At 47.1% G+C, this 19,222-nt stretch overlaps 1 protein-coding gene across 1 annotated transcript in view; it reads right to left on the reverse strand.

Moving 5' to 3' along the window:
- Window positions 1-19,222, reverse strand: part of TBXAS1 (thromboxane A synthase 1) — a 147,368-nt gene that overhangs the window by 50,752 nt on the left and 77,394 nt on the right. Inside the window, exon 5 of the mRNA XM_041002369.1 lies at window positions 10,577-10,693. Within this exon, the coding sequence (XP_040858303.1) occupies window positions 10,577-10,693 (117 nt within the window). The remainder of the gene's footprint in view (window positions 1-10,576; window positions 10,694-19,222) is intronic.

A 19,222-nucleotide genomic window follows, 5' to 3' on the forward strand; every position in this document is an offset into this window, starting at 1 on the left:
CCTGTGCAAAGCGGCACCCAGCGTCTGTCTGGGCAGCTCTTTGGGAACCAGCAGTGAACCCTGGGAATAAAGCACGTCCCAGCCTGGGAAGGACATTCTCCAGGAAAGAAGGTCCTGCTTCACCCGGGGCTTGTTATATGGTCAGGTGCTTAGTTCAGTACCAGCACCAACCCATGGATCCTCTACCAAGTGTGTGAGGCATTTTGAGTCAGGGTGCTGGGCCTGTATGAACCGGCAGAGAGCCAGCTAATGGGAGAACGATCATTAGCTGGGAGACAGCCCTACTTCAAGCCTTTCCTCCTCTTTCCTTTTAGGGGAGCCCTGCAATCTCATCAACAGTGTTTCTTCCTCCCAAGGATGAGAACCTGACCTGAATAAAGCACGTCTGCCCTGGGGTACAGCAAACCCATGCAGGCACTGCCAACATCAGCGTTCCTCTCCTCACTTTCTAGATGGGCAGCCCACGGCAAGTTGCTTAACCACACAGAGTCTAACTTGTCATCTGCCAAGGAGCAGTAACAATCCTTGTCTGAAAGACTTGGGACAAAGATTAGAAGCAAAACTCCCAGCACCGAAATGCAGTGAGGGTCCAGACATGAGGGTCATCCTGTGGCGTGTGGCCTGGGTTAGACACCTGGATCCGTTCTCTCCTCCTCTCTTGTCTGCCCAAGTAACTCCCCATTCCTTTCCAATTAATTTGCTTATTTTTAAGTTATAGTTATTTGTTTGAAAGGCAGAGTTACAGGACAGAGGGAAAGATACACACACACACATACACACACACACACACACACACACACACACAAAGCTTTCATTTTGTAGTTTATTCCCCCAATAGCTACAATGGCTGGGGCGGGGCCAAGCCAAAGCCAGGAACACCTTCCAGAGTGCCCACATGCATGGCAGGGACCCAGGTCCTCAGACCATCACTTGCTGCTTTTCCTGGTGCGTTAAGGAGGAGTTAGATCAAAAGTGGACCAGACAAGACTTGAAATTGTGCTCACGCTGGGTGCCAGCATCACAGGCAGCTGTTTACCCTCTGTGCCACAGTGCCAGTTCCACATCCCCACTCTTGCTTCATGCTGTAAACAGTGTTTTTAATTTTTCTTCCATCAGCCCCCTCATCTTGATCCCCAGTCACTTGGAATAGGGCTGCTGGCCTGCTTCTTAAGAACAAAGACCCTAGCTTAAGGCATTCACAGAATAATATCTGACACATAGGTTTCCTAATAAAGTCTTGGAAAGAGATTCCCAGCTTCTGATCTTTTCACTTTCCCATCGCTCCTATACCAGTCACCAGATGGATCTAACAAAAATATTGTTATCGGAGAGAGCTCCTTTGCTGAGCCCTCTTGGGGGTCACCATAAGCTGAAGGATATGGTACCAGCATCTTAGCCTGTATGCCAAAGCCCATGGACAGCTGAATCCTATCAACCACCATGTGGGGAAGCTTTAGCCAAACCGTGCTGGATTCCTGACCCATAGGAATCAATGTGCTAACAGGAAGGCTATTTTAAACTACCAAGGTTTGGGCTCACACTATTAGATAGCAACAGAGAGATGGCACTCAACACTGTTCTCAGGGAAACTGTGCTTGAGTGTTGTCATGTAGTGTTGAGGCTGTTGGCATTGGTTATACAAGGAAGAAGCTCCATGTCCCTCATTCACTTGCATTTCTAGAAGCTTCTGGATGATGAATAATGGACTAAATATTCCTCAAGAGCCTAGACTTAGAAAGTACCAGGAACTATTAGATAAAAGTACTCCTTCCATCTGAGTGTGAACTCAGCGTAGTTTACTGAAAATGACATCTGCTTTTCTTTTTAAAATTTATTTATTTTTATTGGAAATGCAGATTTCACACAGAGGAAAGGAGAGACAGAGAGACAAAAGATTTTGCATTCACTGGTTCATTCAACCCCCAGTTGGCTGCAATGGCCAGAGCTGAGCCAATCCGAAGCCAGGAGCCAGGAGCTGCTTTTAAGTCTCCTAAGTGGATGTAGGGTGTCCCAAGGCTTTGGGCCGTCCTTGACTGCTTTTCCAGGCCATAAACAGGGAGCTGAATGGGAAGTGGAGCAAAGCCTGGACATGAACGAATGCCTGTATGGGAACACTGTGCTTGCCAGGCAGAGGATTAGCCAGTTGAGCCATCATGCCAGCCCCCCAGTTCTACCTCTTACTCCAGGCATAACATTCAGACCTTTTTGAACTTGAGTCCTCCACCCCAAACAAGAGATAATTGTAAAGGGCTGCAATGCCCCCTCCTTCCCCGAGATGTTCTAGGAGTCCAGGAAAGTCACTGAGCAACAGTGAGACGGTTACCTGGGATCAGAGAAAGCAGCCTGTTGCCTACTTTGGGAGCAGTGAGAGATCAGATTGTTGGGCTTGAATACTTGCCACAATGCAGCCCACCCACAAGGCCTCCTGTTGTCACCTCTGATGCACTGACTTCAGAATGACACCATATGTAAAGGGCAGAATCTGGCCAGCACTGTGAAAGTGAGAATTAGAACTCCAGACTAGCTTGATTCCTGCTTGGCTGTAGGATCTAGTGCCTTTCCTGCCCCAGCTCATTCACTTCTAGGTAAGAATTTTACTTAAGGTCGATCGGATGTCACTAACTTGAGAAGGAAAGAAAATGAAAACCATCCGTATTTTAAGCCTTTGGAATCTCCTCAAGGGAAGGGAAACCTATTTCCTGCACAGGGACAGAGGGCAGAGTCATCTTACTTCTAAATGGAGATGCCCAAGAAAACAACCAGAGTAGAGACTGTCACCCTCATACTAACACGTGGGCCCTGGCCACTTGCCCCTCTCTCCTCCCTCGAGGAAGTTTTGCCCTGGAAGTTTGTCCCCTGGAAGTTTTGCCCCCTGTGTCTAGGGGATGTCAGGCATCTTGCAGGCTGGGCAGCAGACCTGAGGCCCTTTTTCCTACAGCAGAGTTCTTAGCGGGCTTCCCTCCACGTCTACTCGCAGGTGGCTCATAGCTATTCACTGCCTGGTGAAGTAGGCAGCCGACACTCCTGGGACGGAAGCAGCCATCTCTGTGCGCTTCAACCTACATCTCCAGTTTTCTCTCTCCCTAATCCCTAACAGGTGCTTGTGGTTCCAGCCAATATGTACTCCCCTAGTTTGCAAACACAGCCTCTTCTACTCTGTCAAATGCTTTTATGCCAGCAGCTCTGCCACCTGCAAGATACTGTCTCCCTCGGTCAGAACTGAGCAATGCCCTCAAGGCCCAATGTTATCCCCTATCCCCACCCCAAAGTGTTTTCTGACACTCCGATCGGGACACAGGGGACGGATGATTGACGTAGTGGCTGGGATGCTCACATCCTAACGCGATATGCTCAACTTCCAGTCTCTGCTCTGCTCTTGACTCCAGCTTCCTGCTCGAGCAGAGTCTGGAGAGCAGCCGGGGAAGGCTCAAGGAATTGGGTCTTTGCTACCCATGTCAGAGATCAGGATGAATTCCAGGCTACCAGGTACAGCTGGCACAGTCCAAGCCACTGTGGGCACGTGAGAAGAGGAAACATGCTCTCTCACTCTCTCCCCCTCTGAGTATTGAATTAATAAGCAGAGCGCAAACAGAACACAGTTGAGTCAGGAGTTCCCATTACTTGATCATCAAGTGGAAATTTGCATACTACTGTTGTGCTTTTACATGGTAAACTTCCTAAAGATAAGAGCTGGGGCAGGCATTTGGCATAGCAGTTAAGTCACTGCTTAGGACTCCTGCATCCCACGTGAGAGTTCCTGGTTCGAATCCTGGCTACTCCATTTCTGATCAAGCTTCCTAGTAAAGTGCACCAGGAAGGCAGAATTTGATTATTAAACATTTGTGGGTGACCCCCGTGGAGTTCCAAGCTCCCGGTTTGACATGACTCAGCCCTGGCTCTTACAGGTCTTTGGGGAATGAACCAACAGATGGAAGATCTTGGTCTCTTTGCCTTTCCAATAAACAATGAAAAGAAATAAAAGACAGGAGCCCTACGTTAACACTTATGGATGTAACGCTTCATCCGATTTGGTGCTCAGTGACCCTGTGGGCCAAGTTGTTTAGGAACTGATGTCAGAGGGGATTTTTCTCAAATCGTAAGGGTCAGTTACGGGGGATGGGAGCAGGTTTTGACATATGCCATTGTTTAGTTCTGTTTTAAAAAGAGTAAAGATGGATTTTTTAAGTACTGTAGACTGCTGGCTAACAAGTGAAAAATTAATTCCAGCTAATGAAACTTATCCCCTTTCAACTCTTCTACTATACTTAAAAGCCATGCAGATATTAAAAACATCCACGACTCGTTGTTATGCAAAATTTCCTGCTGATAACAATCAGCTCCAGCCATCTAGGTGCATAATCAAGTGTCATTTCTAATAAGTCAGTGACTCCTGTCAAGAGTTGTGGCCAATTGGAATCTACCTCAAGGAGGAGGAGGCTGCCGACGTTGCCAAGCAACAGCCAGGCTCTGAGGCACATCTAGATGCTCTTTTAGATGTAACCAGCAGCAAGTGGGCAAGTCAGAGTGACACGAGGATTCTGGCAAAGGAAGGCCAAATTACAACCCAGGATGGGGTACCCACATTGAGGAGCGTGTTGCCTTTTAAATGCAAATGGAAAAGGGGGGCTGCATTTTAACCAGAATTTAAACAGTCCATCATTATCCTGATTTTAATTAGGAGATTAGGTGTCAGTGAAACACAACTGAGTCGCAGGATAATGGCCTCTTGCTGGTAGATAAATGCCCAGACATTCTGGAAAATGGGCAACCGGTCAGGCAGGGACAATGTATTTTTGTGCTGCGAAGTATTTATTACCGCAGCCGCATTTGATTATAATGACTTTTCATTTTTATTGTTCAGAAGGATTAAGACCTAAAAGCAAATATTAAAAATAGCCTGCTGGAGGCTGGGGCAGACGAGAAAGCTGCTTGCTCAGACGCTATTGGAAAACCATGTTGTGCCTTAGGAGCCGTGTTGTGTGTGTGTGTGTGTTTGTGTGTGTGTGTGCAAGGAAAATTGAAAGGCCTCACACAATTGCAACAATGGCTATAATTTTGCAAAGCCTTTTGCACTGAAACGGTCCCAGTTATGCATTTACTCATAAGCTGGCTACAGCAACTGAAAGTTTTAACAACTGACTCCATTCTTGAGCAATACGTCTTCTCCACGGCAGGGTAGGCCTACAGGGACCATCTGCCACATCTGCCTGCGCCTTTAAGAGTCATACATTACTGACTCTGCCTTCCTGACAGGAAACATCTGGATGAAAAGTGAAAAATTAGGCTGAGCACCGGGTTCTCAGGGCGGTGCTAGATGCCAGCTGTTTGTCTGATTTTCTTCAACTGGGTCCCCAGGCCTGGAGATGCGATCGGCTCCTTCACACTTGAGTGATGAGGACATCCTCAGGTAGTCACTTGTAATGTTGCCCACTCTCTTCCGTGTGCTCCAAGGGGCACTGTCAGCTTGTAGTTCTGTGACTGAATAAGGAAAGGTCCGTCGCTTACACTGTGCTTACACGGACAAAAATGTAGGAACCGTTAGACTGGTCCAGCGGAAGTGGGTTTGACAATCATGGGTTTGTTACTCATGGTTTTTGGTAAGGAATCTGGGAAAAGACTGGGAAAATCTACTTCTGGTTGTCTTTTTGAAAGCAGGAATCCTTTAGGGGAACTTAGTGGAAGCTCTGGCGGGTTAATCAGGCAAACATTTGAGACTTATTTGAAAGGCAGAGATACAGAGAGAGACAGAGAGAGAGAGAGAGAGAGAGCTTCGATGCATTAGTTTATTCCACAATGGTTAGGTCTGAGGTAGGCTGAAGCCTGGAGCTACAGCCAGTCTCCCATGTGGGATGACAGGCAACCCAGAACTTGGGTCACCTGTTGTTTTGCCAAGGGCACTGGCAGGGAGCTAGATGGGAAATGAAGCAGCCAGCACTCTAATTGATGCTAACATTGAAGGTGATAGCTTAACTTACTGTACCACCTTGCTGGCTCCAATCAATTTTTTTAAATTTATTTTATTTTCAATGGAAAGTGAGATATACAGAGAAGAGGATAGACAGAAAGGAAGATCTTCTGTCTGATGATTCACTCCCCAAGTGGCCACAACGGTTCGGGCTGTGCCAATCCGAAACCAGGAGCCAGGAACCTCTTCTGGGTCTCCCATGTGGGTTGCCAGTAGGGCTGCCGGGATTAGAACCAGCACCCATATGGGATCCCTGCATGTGCAAGGCGATAATTGTCTTAGAAACACTTGGGGATTATGAAAATAAAGCTCAACAACTTGTCTGTCACAGGACTGTGATTCGGCTGCTCCCATCTTCAAGCAGCAATCAAATCGTCACCGGCTCTTAATTGTGACCTCACTCCCAAATCCATTTTATTATAAAGAAAGATATGATTCCATGATATGGTGCTAATTTAACATTTTACTTATGTATTCATTTGAGAGGGACAGAGAGAACAGGGAAGGAAAAAGAGAGAGAGCACGAGAGAACATTCCTTTCTCTGAGTTTACTCCTAAATGCCTGCAGTGGGCTGGGGCTAGGCAGCCTGCCAAGACTGGGCTGAGGACAACGTTAGGATCCAGGATCCACTAACCCAGTCCAGATTTCTCCTACAAGTGGCAGGAAACCAATGACATGAGCCACCATTGCTGTCTTTCAGGGTCCACATGGGCAGGAAGCTGGAGTCTGGAGCCAGAGCTGGGATTTAAAACCAGGCACCCTGATATGGGATGTTGGCATCTTTTTATTTCTTTGTGTTTGTTTTTATCTGTAAGGCAGAGCTTTGAGACAGAAGCAGAGAGTGCGATAGCTTCCATCTGCGGATTCACCCCCCTATCCCAGCTGGCTGCAAAGTCAAAGCTGGACCAATCCGAAGCCAGAAGCCAAGGGCTGTTTCTGGGTCTTCTACATGGGTGCAAGGGTGCAAGGACCTGGGATCCCCCTCTGCTGCTTTCCCAGGCCATCTGCAGGTGCCAAAGGCAGAGGCCTCAGCTGCCACACCATAATATCAGCCCCGGATGCAGTCATCTTAACTTCCAGGCGAGACACTGGCTCCCGCAAGGCTGATTTTAAAGTGAGTTTCAAGCATTATTGACTGAGGCAGCCTAATATCCATATAAATAAAAGTGAATAATTATTCACATAAATAAAAGCAGTGCCATGGAGAGCTTTTGAATATTAATGATATTTAAAGGCACAGGTAGACAAAGACTTCAGCTGCCAAGGTTAAAAGCAAAAACCCTCAGAATTCCAAGGGAAAGCAAGCCTTCATGTCAAAAATAAACTCTGAGATTGGATGACAAAAGTCCAAAAGCTGCTTGTGAATTCAGAGAGGGCAGCCATGGATGTTGCAGAGCTCGTTGTGGACAGCTCACGGAGGTTCATGCTGCTAAGCATGGGAGCACAGCGTCTCTGCTACCTGCTACCACTGGCTTTAAGTCTCCTTTTTGTGTCTTTATTTCCTTTCTTGTTTTAAAAATTTGTATGGATATTCTTGTGCCTCTCAAAAGAGAAAGCCAACAATTTGATATGTTCTTTAATTTGCCTGATGGAACAGCTCATGAATTAAAACTTTCCACCTTTTCCATATTTTTAGATTAATTTTATTTGATGGACCCTGCACAATGGCTCAATTAGCTAAATCCTCACCTTGCAAGCACCGGGTTCCCATATAGGCACGGCTCATGTCCCAGCTGCCCCACTTCCCATTTAGCTCCCTGCTTGTGGCCTGGGAAAGTCTCAGAGGATGGCCTAAGGCCTTGGGACCCTGCACCCATGTGGGAGACCCAGAAGAGGCTCCTGTCCACTCCCCAAGTGGTTGCAGCAGCCGAGGTTGGGCCAGTCCGGAGCCAGAAGTCAGATTTTCCATTTTCCATCCAGGTCTTCATGTGAGTGGCAGAGGTCAAAGCACTTGGGTGCAAGTTAGTTCTAGCTGCCCCACTTCCAATCCAGCTCCTTGTTAATGTGCCTGGCAAAGCAACAGCAGAAGAGACCAAGCAGGGAGCTGGATGGGAAGCAGAGCGGCTGGGATACAAGCTGGTACTCTGATGTGTAATGTCTGCACTGCAGGCAGCAGTTTAACCTGGGCAATGCCAGCCAGCCCCTAGCCTTTCTTTTTCTCTTCCCCTCTCTCCATACCTCTTGTAGCTTTCTTGTGAGTTCCTTTTGCATCTGTTTGTACAACACTGGGAAGTCATCATTTATTCAGGAAGAAGACAGTGTGTGATGACCTATGAGAGCTGGTAATGTACTAGGCTATCTCCCTCACTTCCCTGCCTCTGCATTCATGGGCAGCTCCACATCTCCGTGGCTGACAGAGGTGACCAGGCCATCCATCCATCTGCCTGGGTGTTTAGAACAAGGATTTTTGGTTTCTTAGAGCCATGTAAGGCCCTTTTTTAGGTCCTGCCTGCAGATTCTCCCAGGAAGCCACAACAATGCTAAACATTGGGAGGAGCTAGGTCTCCTAGTAGGGGTGCGCACTCACTGCTTGCTGTTCCCTGTGGGGAACTCCAGCAGCCACACTCAATGGCAGCCTCTCATTGGAATTTTCCCAGAAAACTGGCAGAGGCCTTCGATCCAGCCTGTGCTCCCACCAAAGCAAGCTTATTTCATTAGAACGCACCCTGCTGTGAGACCCAGGCCGATTCTGCAGGTGAGGCCAACGTTCACCTATGGTTAAGGACTGCTGTCTGCTGATTGCCGCTCTCATGAGGCTGAGCTGGACGACAGAACGGAGGTGTGTGAGGGCCAAGGGCCAGGATGATGGTACCCACACTGGGGGCAGCCTGCAAGCCCAGGGCGCTGGGCTGGGACTCAGTCTCTTAACACAGCTTGACCACTCAGAGGGCTGCCACGTCTTTCCCTATGCCAGCAGCCACCAAAAGCCAAACACGAAGTGGCTTCTGCCACCCTCACTTTGCACAGCCCCCTTACCATTCCTTCAGCCTTGACACAAGCCCTGGAAGGGTTTCAGGGGGCTTGGTGAAGGACCACACATGCATGAGACCGACACACTAACAACCATGTGGGCAGGGTTCCCTGGTGGTATTCCAACCTGGCTGTGTTGCTTACTTGCCACAGTACTTGTCCCCCACTACTCTGGAACTGTTGTGCCTCAGTCTTTCCTTCTGTGAAGTGGGTGTTACCACAGGTCACGGTACAGGTTCATGTTTACACATATACAGAGAGGGCCCTGGTCCTGCTCCTGGCCCGTGGGAACACAAATCAAAACCTCACTGAAAAGTTTGTGAGTTTAATTGGCTATTACAAGGTGAGGACCCTGCTCCTCTTCTGGAGACTTGGGAGGATTTACAGGGCTCTGATGCCGACCAGATGGTGAGCATCCCAAGCCGAGGCTAGCAGTAGCTCTCATCTGGAAAGCTGACGACAGGCGTCTGGGAGCTCAGTCACCCCAGAGCGACCAGACAGGGCAGACAGCTGAGATCAGGGCCCTGTGGCACTGGAGCTGCTCTTGTTTTTCCCCTAACTGCTCACATTCTCACACCTGTGTCTTTGGGCAATTCAGAACAGCAACGCCCGGGCCCAGGCAGCCACTGGGGAAGCCTGTTGGCCTCTGTACAAAACCCAGCAGACAGCATCGGGTGTGTGAGATAGGAGCTGGGCAGGGGCATCCCAAAGCACAGGTTTCAGATGCGCAGTTGATACGACAGACCAGGCCTTGGGGTCAGGAAACAGGGAGCCCAGGCCTGGAAGAGCTGGCAGTATCTTGTGGCTCCTGCATTTTCCTTTAACCTGGCCTCAAAAACTCATGAGATGGCTAAGCCTCTGCCTGAGCTATTGACATCCCATAGGGGTGCCGGTTTGAGTCCTGGCTGCTCCACCTCTGATCCAATTCCTTGCTAGTGTACTTGGGAAAACATCAAAGGATGGCTTGAGTCCTTGTGCCCCTGCACCTAGGTAGGAGACCCAAAAGAAGCTCCAGGTCCCAGGCTCCTAGCTTCAGATTGTCCAAAGCAGCCATTTGGGGACTGAACCAACGGATGGAAGAGCTCTCTCTTTGCCTCTCTTTTTCTCTGTAAACCTGGTCCTGCCTGCCTTAAGTGATGCCAGGAAACCATTGTCTCTCCACAGCCATCTCTGACCATGACTTCCCTAAAACCTGGGGAGAATGTGCAGGTGTGAGGCTCAGCAGCCATCATTTCAACTTTCCTTTAGGTCGTGTCTGGTCTCAGTTCCCTCACTGGAATGCGAAGTCCACTGTTCAGATACAGCCCTACCCCAGAAGGCTGTTCGAAGGACAGACTCCCAGACCCCCACCCTGAAGCACCTGCATTAGAACCTGCAGTTGAGCAGGGACCCGGTAGTGTGGCAGCGCTCTTGCCCTCACGGCTTTCTCCTGGGTACCTGAGGGCACAGGGTCAGAGCCCGTGTACCTGTTGACTCAGATGGAAGCAGCTGGGGGATGGAAACTCCACAGGATAAGAGAGAAGCTAGAAGATTCTGAGGGGCAGGGTGTTGGCACATTGCTGCCCAGGCGAGGACACAAGATGAGCTGCTCTCAGTCACAGAGGACCAGAAGAAGTGAATTTGTTCCACCTGGGTCTTACCTCGTTCAACTTCTCAGGAGTAAAAGCCGAAGTCAAGACGCCCCTGACCTCTTTCCATCTCTGGTCACGTAAGAACAGGACGCTGTTGGCCACCGGCTTTGACTCCAGCCCTGAGGCCTGTGGGGAAGCATCAGAACAGAGGGTCAGCGCACCCCAATCACCTGGGCAGCAGGCCAGCTTCCTGATGATCATCCTGGTAGCTAACACATTCTCTCTTCAAGAAACCAGAAGAATCTGGAAGCTTGTGGGCAATGATCTAGAGACTCATGGCTCAGGTCCAGGGCTCTGCAGGCCTAGCTCTGCCCTGTCATCAAAATAGCTTGGGGACCTCTGGGCACTCTGAGGTCCCCTACCAAGGGACACTTCCCTGGGCAGGTTTTGTAGAGGCAGGCTGGGCTTCATGTCCCTATGCCATGGCAGGGTTTTGATGTGGCTGCATTGGTTAGGGAGGGTCGGGATTGACAGACTTAAGTGTCTGGGTCCTTGGTGTGTGGGTGTGGAGAGAGGAGAGAAGGGAGTAGGAAAGAAGGGGCTGTGAGAAGCGTGTCCCGGAATAGCTGCTTCCAAAAGAATGGTGTTTCTTCTTCCTTTCTTTTTTATGTATGTATACAAAAAGGATGTATAATTCAAAAGTTAGAGAGAAAGAGAGAGAGAGATCTCCCATCTGCTGATTCATTTCCTGGATGGCTGCAACAGCCATGGCTGGGTCAGTCTGAAGCTAGGAGCCAGGAGCTTATTCCAGGTTCTCCCATGTGGATGCAGGGGCCCAAGAACGTGGGCCAATTTTTGACTACTTTCTCATGTGCATTTAAGCAGAGAGCTGGACCAGAAGTGGAGGAACAGTGGGCATGGAACTGGTACCCATATGGTGTCACAGGTGGTGGCTTTACCCACTCTGCCACACCACCGGCCCTTTCCCCTTTTGATTCTCTTTAACCAACACGTATTTGTGTGTTACAGGCTGAACCTGTTGAAGCCCAACCTCCAGAGTCTCAGAAAGGAACTGTATTCGGAGGTAGGGACATTAGCAGGAATTCAGATTAAATAATGTCATTCAAGTGGGCCTTTATTTAGCATAGCCTGTGTTCTTAAAAGAAGAAATTTTGCATTGCAGTGGGTCAGGCCACCACTTATGACTCTGGCATCCCATGTGGGTGCCTATTCAAGCCCTATTGCTCTACTTCCAATCCAGCTCCCTGTTAATGGTCTGGAAAAGTAGCAAAAGGTGGCCAAAGCATTTAGACCTCCTGCTACCCATATGGGAGACCTGGTTGAAGCTCCTGGCCATGTTGAAGCATGAACCAGGAAATGGATGGTCTATCTGTCTCTTCTCTCTCTTTCAAATAAATAAGCCTTAAAAATAAATTTTAAAAAATAGAAGAGCTTAGGACAAAAACATGCATCGAGCACAGACTACACGAAGGCCCGAGGAGAAGACAGTCATCTACCGGCCAGGAGAAGCCTTCAAGGTCCACCCTGTCCACTCCCTGACCTGGGGTCCTGGCCTGTCCCACCGGGAAGATGAATGACTCTGGCTTCAGGCCCCGTCTGGGACGTGCTGTGATGGTGGCTTGAGTACCCCGGAACGGATAGTTCAAGAGGTAGGCTCCAGGGTGGAAGGGGAAGGGAAAAGACTGTCTTGGCCCCCTCGGAGCTAACAGCCTAGGGAGGAAGCAGGGATGGCTAGGACACTTGACAGGCACATGCCCTTCTGGTTGGTGGGAGGGCCAGTGTGGTGAGGGGCCCAACAGGATGGGGGTGGAGATGGAGCATGGGGTTAGGAGGTCCTGGAGCAAAGCGTGCAACATGCAGAGATGCCTTCAGCATCCTCCTTCTTTCTGGCCAAGCTGTTCCATCTCTAGCTCTCTCACTGAGTGGCCAGAAGTGCCTCCCACCACCCCCAGGTCCACTGCTGGCCAGGGTACCCCTGGCGCCACGGTTGCAGTGTGAGGGGCGACAGGGCCTGAGAGCCGCCATGTAGGAATCCTGTGTGCAGTGTGGTTTCGCTATTTCTTTTCACTGTTTTAATTATAGTTGAAACATGAAGCCAGCCATCATAATTCAAAAGCCTTGTAAAAACTCCTATTTAGAGGAAAATTATAATTTTCTGATAAAATATGAACACTCAAAATAAGCCATAAAACATAACTGGCAAAGTGTCTGGGGAGGATTTAATTATATATTAGACCCGAGTCGCTGGGATATTTTTCTGCCGAGGAATACCTCTCTATATTTAGAATGAAATTCTTTAGGAGTGCCATGGCCACTAAATTATGGTCTGATGGAATTTTTGGAATAGAATCCGTTTGTTTAGGTTCCAGAGTCAAAGGAGACAATCACACATTGTGCATATTTATAGAGTGCCAAAGCCAGTCCTGTGCCACGCTGCTGAGCATTTTAGCAGCGAGAGAGTGGGATGGTGATTTGTGGGGTTCTGATGGGGAGGAATACATGAGAAGGGAGAAGCAGGAAGATGGATAGGATTTTGCACCTATCCTGAACACCACGGCTTATCTTGTATTTGATGGACAAACTTCACTCTCCAGGCACTGTGTCAGCATGGCCCCCAAATCCCTCCCTTGCTAACCACAGCATCCCTCTGCCTTCTACCTGGAAGTGCCACTAGAGCTCACCGTGTTTGGATGGGAAAGTTCAAGGGCATCGGTTACAATAGCATTTTTCTTTCTAGATGCCATACTGTAAGAACCCTGTCTTCATACATTCTTTAATGAGAGTTTACAGAACCATGCCTGAGGTCAGGGCAGGCTACCCAAGGAGGAACAACGGAGCCATGGGCAGGCTTGTGGGTGCTGGACAGGAAGGGGCTTCTGGGCTGTGAGAAAGGGGAACAGCGAAGCAGGGCTCCCCAGTGCAGCCCTGCATCCTGAGTCCCCACTAGGTACCTCCAGGGGCTCTCTGACCAGGAACTCCCATGCCACAGGCTGTGAGCAGTTGCAAAATCAATGCAGTGAGCGGCAACCTGCATTTATAAAGAGAAGAAGAACTAGAGCAGAATAGGAAACACAGATGAGCATTTCTCAAGGCAACAATATTTTGATGTTGTTGATCTTGTTCTAGATGGATTTGCATGTGTGTTTGTGTGTGTCTGCGTATCTCTTCCCAAGCTTATTGTATCCAAACAGGATTCTCAGTGTAGATCCTAGCCACAAAAGTTTGAGAAGCCTATTCTAACCCAGACCCCAAACCTGGAAACTCCTTGCCCTCAATTAAACTCCTGTGGTCAGTCCTGGCTTTGACAGTTCCCTCCTTTCTGAGTGCAACAGAAAGCCAGGGAGAGCTCTTTAACCTATCAGGTATTAAGAGTCTGTATTAAGACACAGCCGGGGTTTTCTGCGAGCTCTGGCTGTATTTCCTATGCTGGGCTTTGAAAGGATAAAAAAGAGTGTTGCTTTCACACCTAGTCTCTAGGTTCAAGTCTGTGTGATGTTTTATTTATTTATTGGAAAAGCAGATTTAGAGGGGGAAAAAGAGAACGAAAGAAAGAGCTTTCCTCCACTGGTTCACTCTCCAAATGACCGCAGTAGTCAGAGTTAGCCAGTGTGAGGCTAGCAGCCAAGAACTTTTTCCAAGTCTCTCACAGGGTTCAGGGTTCCAAGGCTTTGGGATATCTTCCACTGCTTTCCTAGGTCATAAACAGTGAGCTGGATGGGAAGTGGAGCATCTGGGACATGAATCAGTGCTCAGGTGGGACCCTGGCACTTGCAAGGAGCAGATTAAGCAATTGAGTCATTGTGCTGTGCCCATGTGTGATGTTTTAGAACTGGCCTTGCAGGCCTCAGCTTCCCCAGCTGTAAAAATGAAGATAAAGATGCCAGTGACCCCCATCCTCTTGTGATGGATGCGAGGCTTTATTTAAAGAGTATTTGTTTCAAGCTTGGCAAGAGCTGGGCCTGACTCAGGAGCTTGGGTTCACAACTGTGAACAGCACACAGTTCCCTCCCCTTTCATAGGGAGATGAATCAGTCAGTGTAGGAAATGAAAATATGTTATCCAAGGACATTTGTAATGGGGAAAGAGACAAAGCAAAGGATTATGAAATAATACTGTTACATGGTTTCATGGCTGGTAGAACAACAAAGACAAACAGAACGCTATCAGTCTGGAATCAGATGGAAAGCCACAACCCTCTACATTTAGCTCAGTAGGATACAATTTTTAAAGTTACTTTCCTAATTACTAATTTGCAGAAATCACAGTCAAAAATATGAATGCTTATGGAATCATCATTTAACATTTATTTGGAATATCTCAAGGGTCAGCATACGCTCACCCCAAACCTGACAGACAGGAAAGAATCTGTAGCTAGGCTCATCCATGGACAGAGATGCAAAAATCATAACCAACATAGAAAATAATTGGACACACTGATATATTCAAAAAATAATCCATCAAGACCAAGTGGGACTTATTCTAGAAATGCAACCTCTGAGAATTGGTGTAACTGGCTACAGGAACAGAATAAAATAGAACAGCAGATACCTTAATGGATGCAGAAAGAAAGTGGTAAGATGTGATAGACGCCACTGATGGTGACAACTCTCAATGGATAATGAATGTATGTTACAAAGAAATCCTGGTTAGCATTATTCTCAACAGTGCAATACTTAACACTTGCTGAGACTGGAAACAAGACAAATAGGTGCACTGTCACAATCCTATTTGACGTGATGGAGAGTACAATAAAGCAGGAAAAAGAAATGAAATATGTAAAAGTTGAAGTGGAAGAAGTAGTTTCTATTTGTAGAAGAAACAATTTTATAGCATAGAAAAAAAAACCCTACAAAAAAGCAATTTCAGTGTTGCACTTAATTAGATTGCTGAATATAAGTTTGACACACAGAAATCATTTTGTTTATGCTGAGGGATAATAAACAATGGGAAAATTAAAACAAAATATACTATAACTATACTACTACCAAATACCTGGGAGCAAATTTAACAAAGAACGTCAAAGGCCTTTCCACTGAAATATAAAACATCACTAAAGTAAATTGAAGAAGACCAACATAGATAGAAATTCCATGTCTATGATATGGAAGACTTGATGTTGTTAAGATATCAATTCTTCAAAAATTGAGAAGCTGATTCTAATACAAAAATGGGATCGAAGGACCTGAAACAGCCCAGAGAAATTACACTGACATCTTTCAAGATTTATTATAAAACTATAATTTCCCAGGGAGTATAATATTGGTGCAAGGATAAGCAAGTAGAACAATGGAGTGGAATAGAAAGCTAAGAAATAGGACACATGTTGGGTCCATAGCATCTCGGCTTAGGACCAAGGTGCTTTTAATTCAGTGGGAGAGTGGGTAGACTTTCCCAAGAATGATACTAGGGCATTTGGATATAAAAAGCAAACCAAAAAAATGAGTCTTGAAACTAGTTAGAGAGATATGAAAAACAATGACCAGGTGATGTTTTGACTCATGTGGAGCAAGCGGGATTCTATTTGAGCAATAGTGCAAGAGTAGACAGGCTCAATCACTTTCAAGATCTGTTCATCAGTTTGCACAGAAGTCAAACACACACCTACCGTGGTGACCTAGGTTCCCCTCCTAGGAACATAAACCCAAGAGCCATCTCTTGGTATGTTTATGTCAACTTGAGTTATAGTTATAAAAAACTGGAAACAAGCTATAGATCTAACAATTGGGGAGTAAATTATGCTACATTAGACTATTGCACAGCAATAAAAAATGAACTGCATTCATTTTAATACATGATGTAGATGAATCTCATATGACACTATGTTGAGCGAAGCAAGGCAGAACACAAGGACCTATACCGTAAGTTTCCATTTACATAAAGTTCAAGAGCAGAGAAACCAAATCTATCGTGACAGAGGTCAGAGGCTGATGGGGATGACTTGATAAGAGGCACATTGAGCCCTCTGGTGCTGGAAATGTTCTGTGTTTGATCTGGCTAGTTGTCACTTTAGTGGGTACATACACAAAAAGGCACTGAACTTGACACCCAAGACTTACATATGGAAGTTATCTCAGTTTTAAAATACTAAGCAGGCTGGCAAAATGACTCAACTGATCAATGCTCCACCTGCAAGTGCTGACATCCCATCTGGGCACCTGTTCATATCCTGGCTGCTCCATCCCTCATCTAGCTCCCTGCTAATAGCCTGGGAAAGCAGTAGAGGATGGCCCAAAGCCTTGTGATCCTGTATCCATGTGGGATTGAAATTCGGAAGAGGCTCCTGGCTCCAGATTGGTTCAGCTCTGGGCATTGTTGCTATTTGGGGAGTGAACCAGCAGCTGGAAGATCTTCCTCTCTGTCTTTCCTTCTTTCTATAAATCTGCCTTTCCAATAAAAACAAATCTTGGAAAGGAAAGGAAAAGAAAGGAAAGGAACGGAAAGGAAAGGAAAGGAAAGGAAAGGAAAGGAAAGGAAAGGAAAGGAAAGGAAAGGAAAGGAAAGGAAAGGAAAGGAAAGGAAAGGAAAGGAAAGGACAAATAACCACAGACATTTAATCTGGATGTATTAGAATGCTGGATAAACTTAGGATCAAAATCAATAACTATAATGCTTCCTAGTTAGATTAAAATTTGTGTTGCTTAGTGCATACAATGGAAGAAACCTGGCCTGCAACAATTCGCTGAGCATAAGTTCACTGGGTTGTGTTGGAATGTCATTACCAGGAACAGAGGAAGCTGGGCCTGCTGGGCTGATAGGAGCAGTCTCCGGCCTCCGGAAGAAGTGTCCCACTATGATACATGGGTTAGGTCTTGTTATCTAGGGGATGGCTTTTAGCCACAGACTATATTTTAAAAGGATTGTAAGAGCTGTCAGGGCATCGTCTCTGCTCAGGAACCCGCTGACAGGTTTGATCAGGATTTCCTAGCATTCTGTACATGGCTGGTCTCCACATTTTGATATTCTCCTGTGGTGGATGGATTGTACCTTCTCCCGCAATGGTTCATGTTAGTCTCCTTGAGTTTGGGTCATCACGGTGGTTTGCTCGGCCTGACAACTTTTCTCTGAGCCAGGTGACTAACTTCTTTTATTAATGTGGTTTATCACTAGGAAACCACGTGACATGTATGTCTTAGCTCCTCCTCCAGCAAGTGGCCCCTGTCTGGAGTTCAGTGGCCCCTGTACACCCACCTTCTAGATAGAGCAGGCATGGGGAAGGAACCCAACTGAGTGGGAAGTTGATGGAGAAGTGAGGGCAAGAGGAGGAGGTTGTGGTTGAAGCATTTGCCTTTCTGCTGGTGAGGGACAAAGTCAGTGCTGGCAGCGGGAGGAGGACAGGAAACCCAGCCCAAGGGCCCCTCCTTGTCTTTCCTTGCTTGGCTGCAATAGCCATGCCTTGAGTGTTCAGGAAGATGAATGTTTGGGACCATGTGGATGAACACCACATCCGAATTTGTGGAGACTCTCATCTCCCGCCCTCCCCATTGGACCCGTAGCAGCAGCTGGACAGCTGCCATGTTCAAGAGGGACTGGCCAAGGCCTTGGAAATCTGTGACTTGACTATGGGAGCCAAAGAGCTTGGTGGGATTATTACGTCATACATCTAAGGGTTTTGCAAGATCGGCTTTGAATGGTGACTGTGATCAAGTTATGAGTATTGGAGTGACTATTCTGGAACTGCCAGGGTGCACAGTGGAATTCTGGCCTGTGAGAAGCTCATGGTTCACTTGGAAGGTGTGAATAGAGTGGGTTATCATCAACATTTGTCCACATTACAGCTAACAAATGCTTCTTGTCATATCTCTCCAGTTCTTGGGTTATTCTTTAGTAATTAGGACTCATGGTCCTGATAAGAAGGAATGGTTTCATTGAAGCATCTTAGCTCAACTGCCAAGATTCCCTGGGACGGGTGAACCATGTTTGTCTTTAAAATCCTTTAAAATTGAGCCTTACTTCTCACTAGACCAGCTAAGCACCAACTTTAAACCTTGAAGAACTGTTGAGTTCTAAGGAGAATTTGCTAAAGAAAACCAATACCCTGGCATCCTCCGCTTGTATGGAGAGAGCAACCATATGCTGAGCATTACTCATGGCCAGTAATCCTCAACTATCCTACGAGAGCCAAGTAGGAACCACTGACTTTTAGGGAGCTGCCAAATGCATGCCTTGCATTTTTGATTATAAACAAATCTACTTATTATCATGAGAAAGGGATAAGAGGCACAATAGACTATGAAACCGTACCAAAAAGGAATTGTCTAGTGACATCCCCTATGGAAGTGCTGGTTCAAGTTTAGGAAGCACTTCTACTGATCCAGCTTTCTCCTTGTGCACCTGAGAAGGCAGGGGATGATGTCTGAAGTGCTTGGGCCCTGCCGCGCATATGGGAGGCCCAGATGGAGTTCCACAATTCTGGCTTCAGTCTGGCCCAGCCCTGGCTATCGTGGCCTTTTGGAGCATGAGCCAGTAGACAGATTTCTCTCTCTCTTTGGTTGTCTTCCTTCCTCCCTCCCTCTCTCTGTCTGATGCCCTGCCTTTCAAATAAATAAATAAATAAATGGAATTTTTGAAAAGTTCTCTTGTGTTCTAGAACATGCAAGAGCATTGACTCAAGATTCCGATGAGCTCCATGATGTCTCAAAAGAGCAGTCAATAGTTCCTTTTACTGTGACATCGGACAACTTTCATTCACTTATT

Source organism: Ochotona curzoniae, unplaced genomic scaffold, assembly GCF_017591425.1.
Source record: "Ochotona curzoniae isolate NIBS_2020 unplaced genomic scaffold, NIBS_Ocur_1.0 scaffold_2476, whole genome shotgun sequence".
Classification (NCBI taxonomy): domain Eukaryota; kingdom Metazoa; phylum Chordata; class Mammalia; order Lagomorpha; family Ochotonidae; genus Ochotona; species Ochotona curzoniae.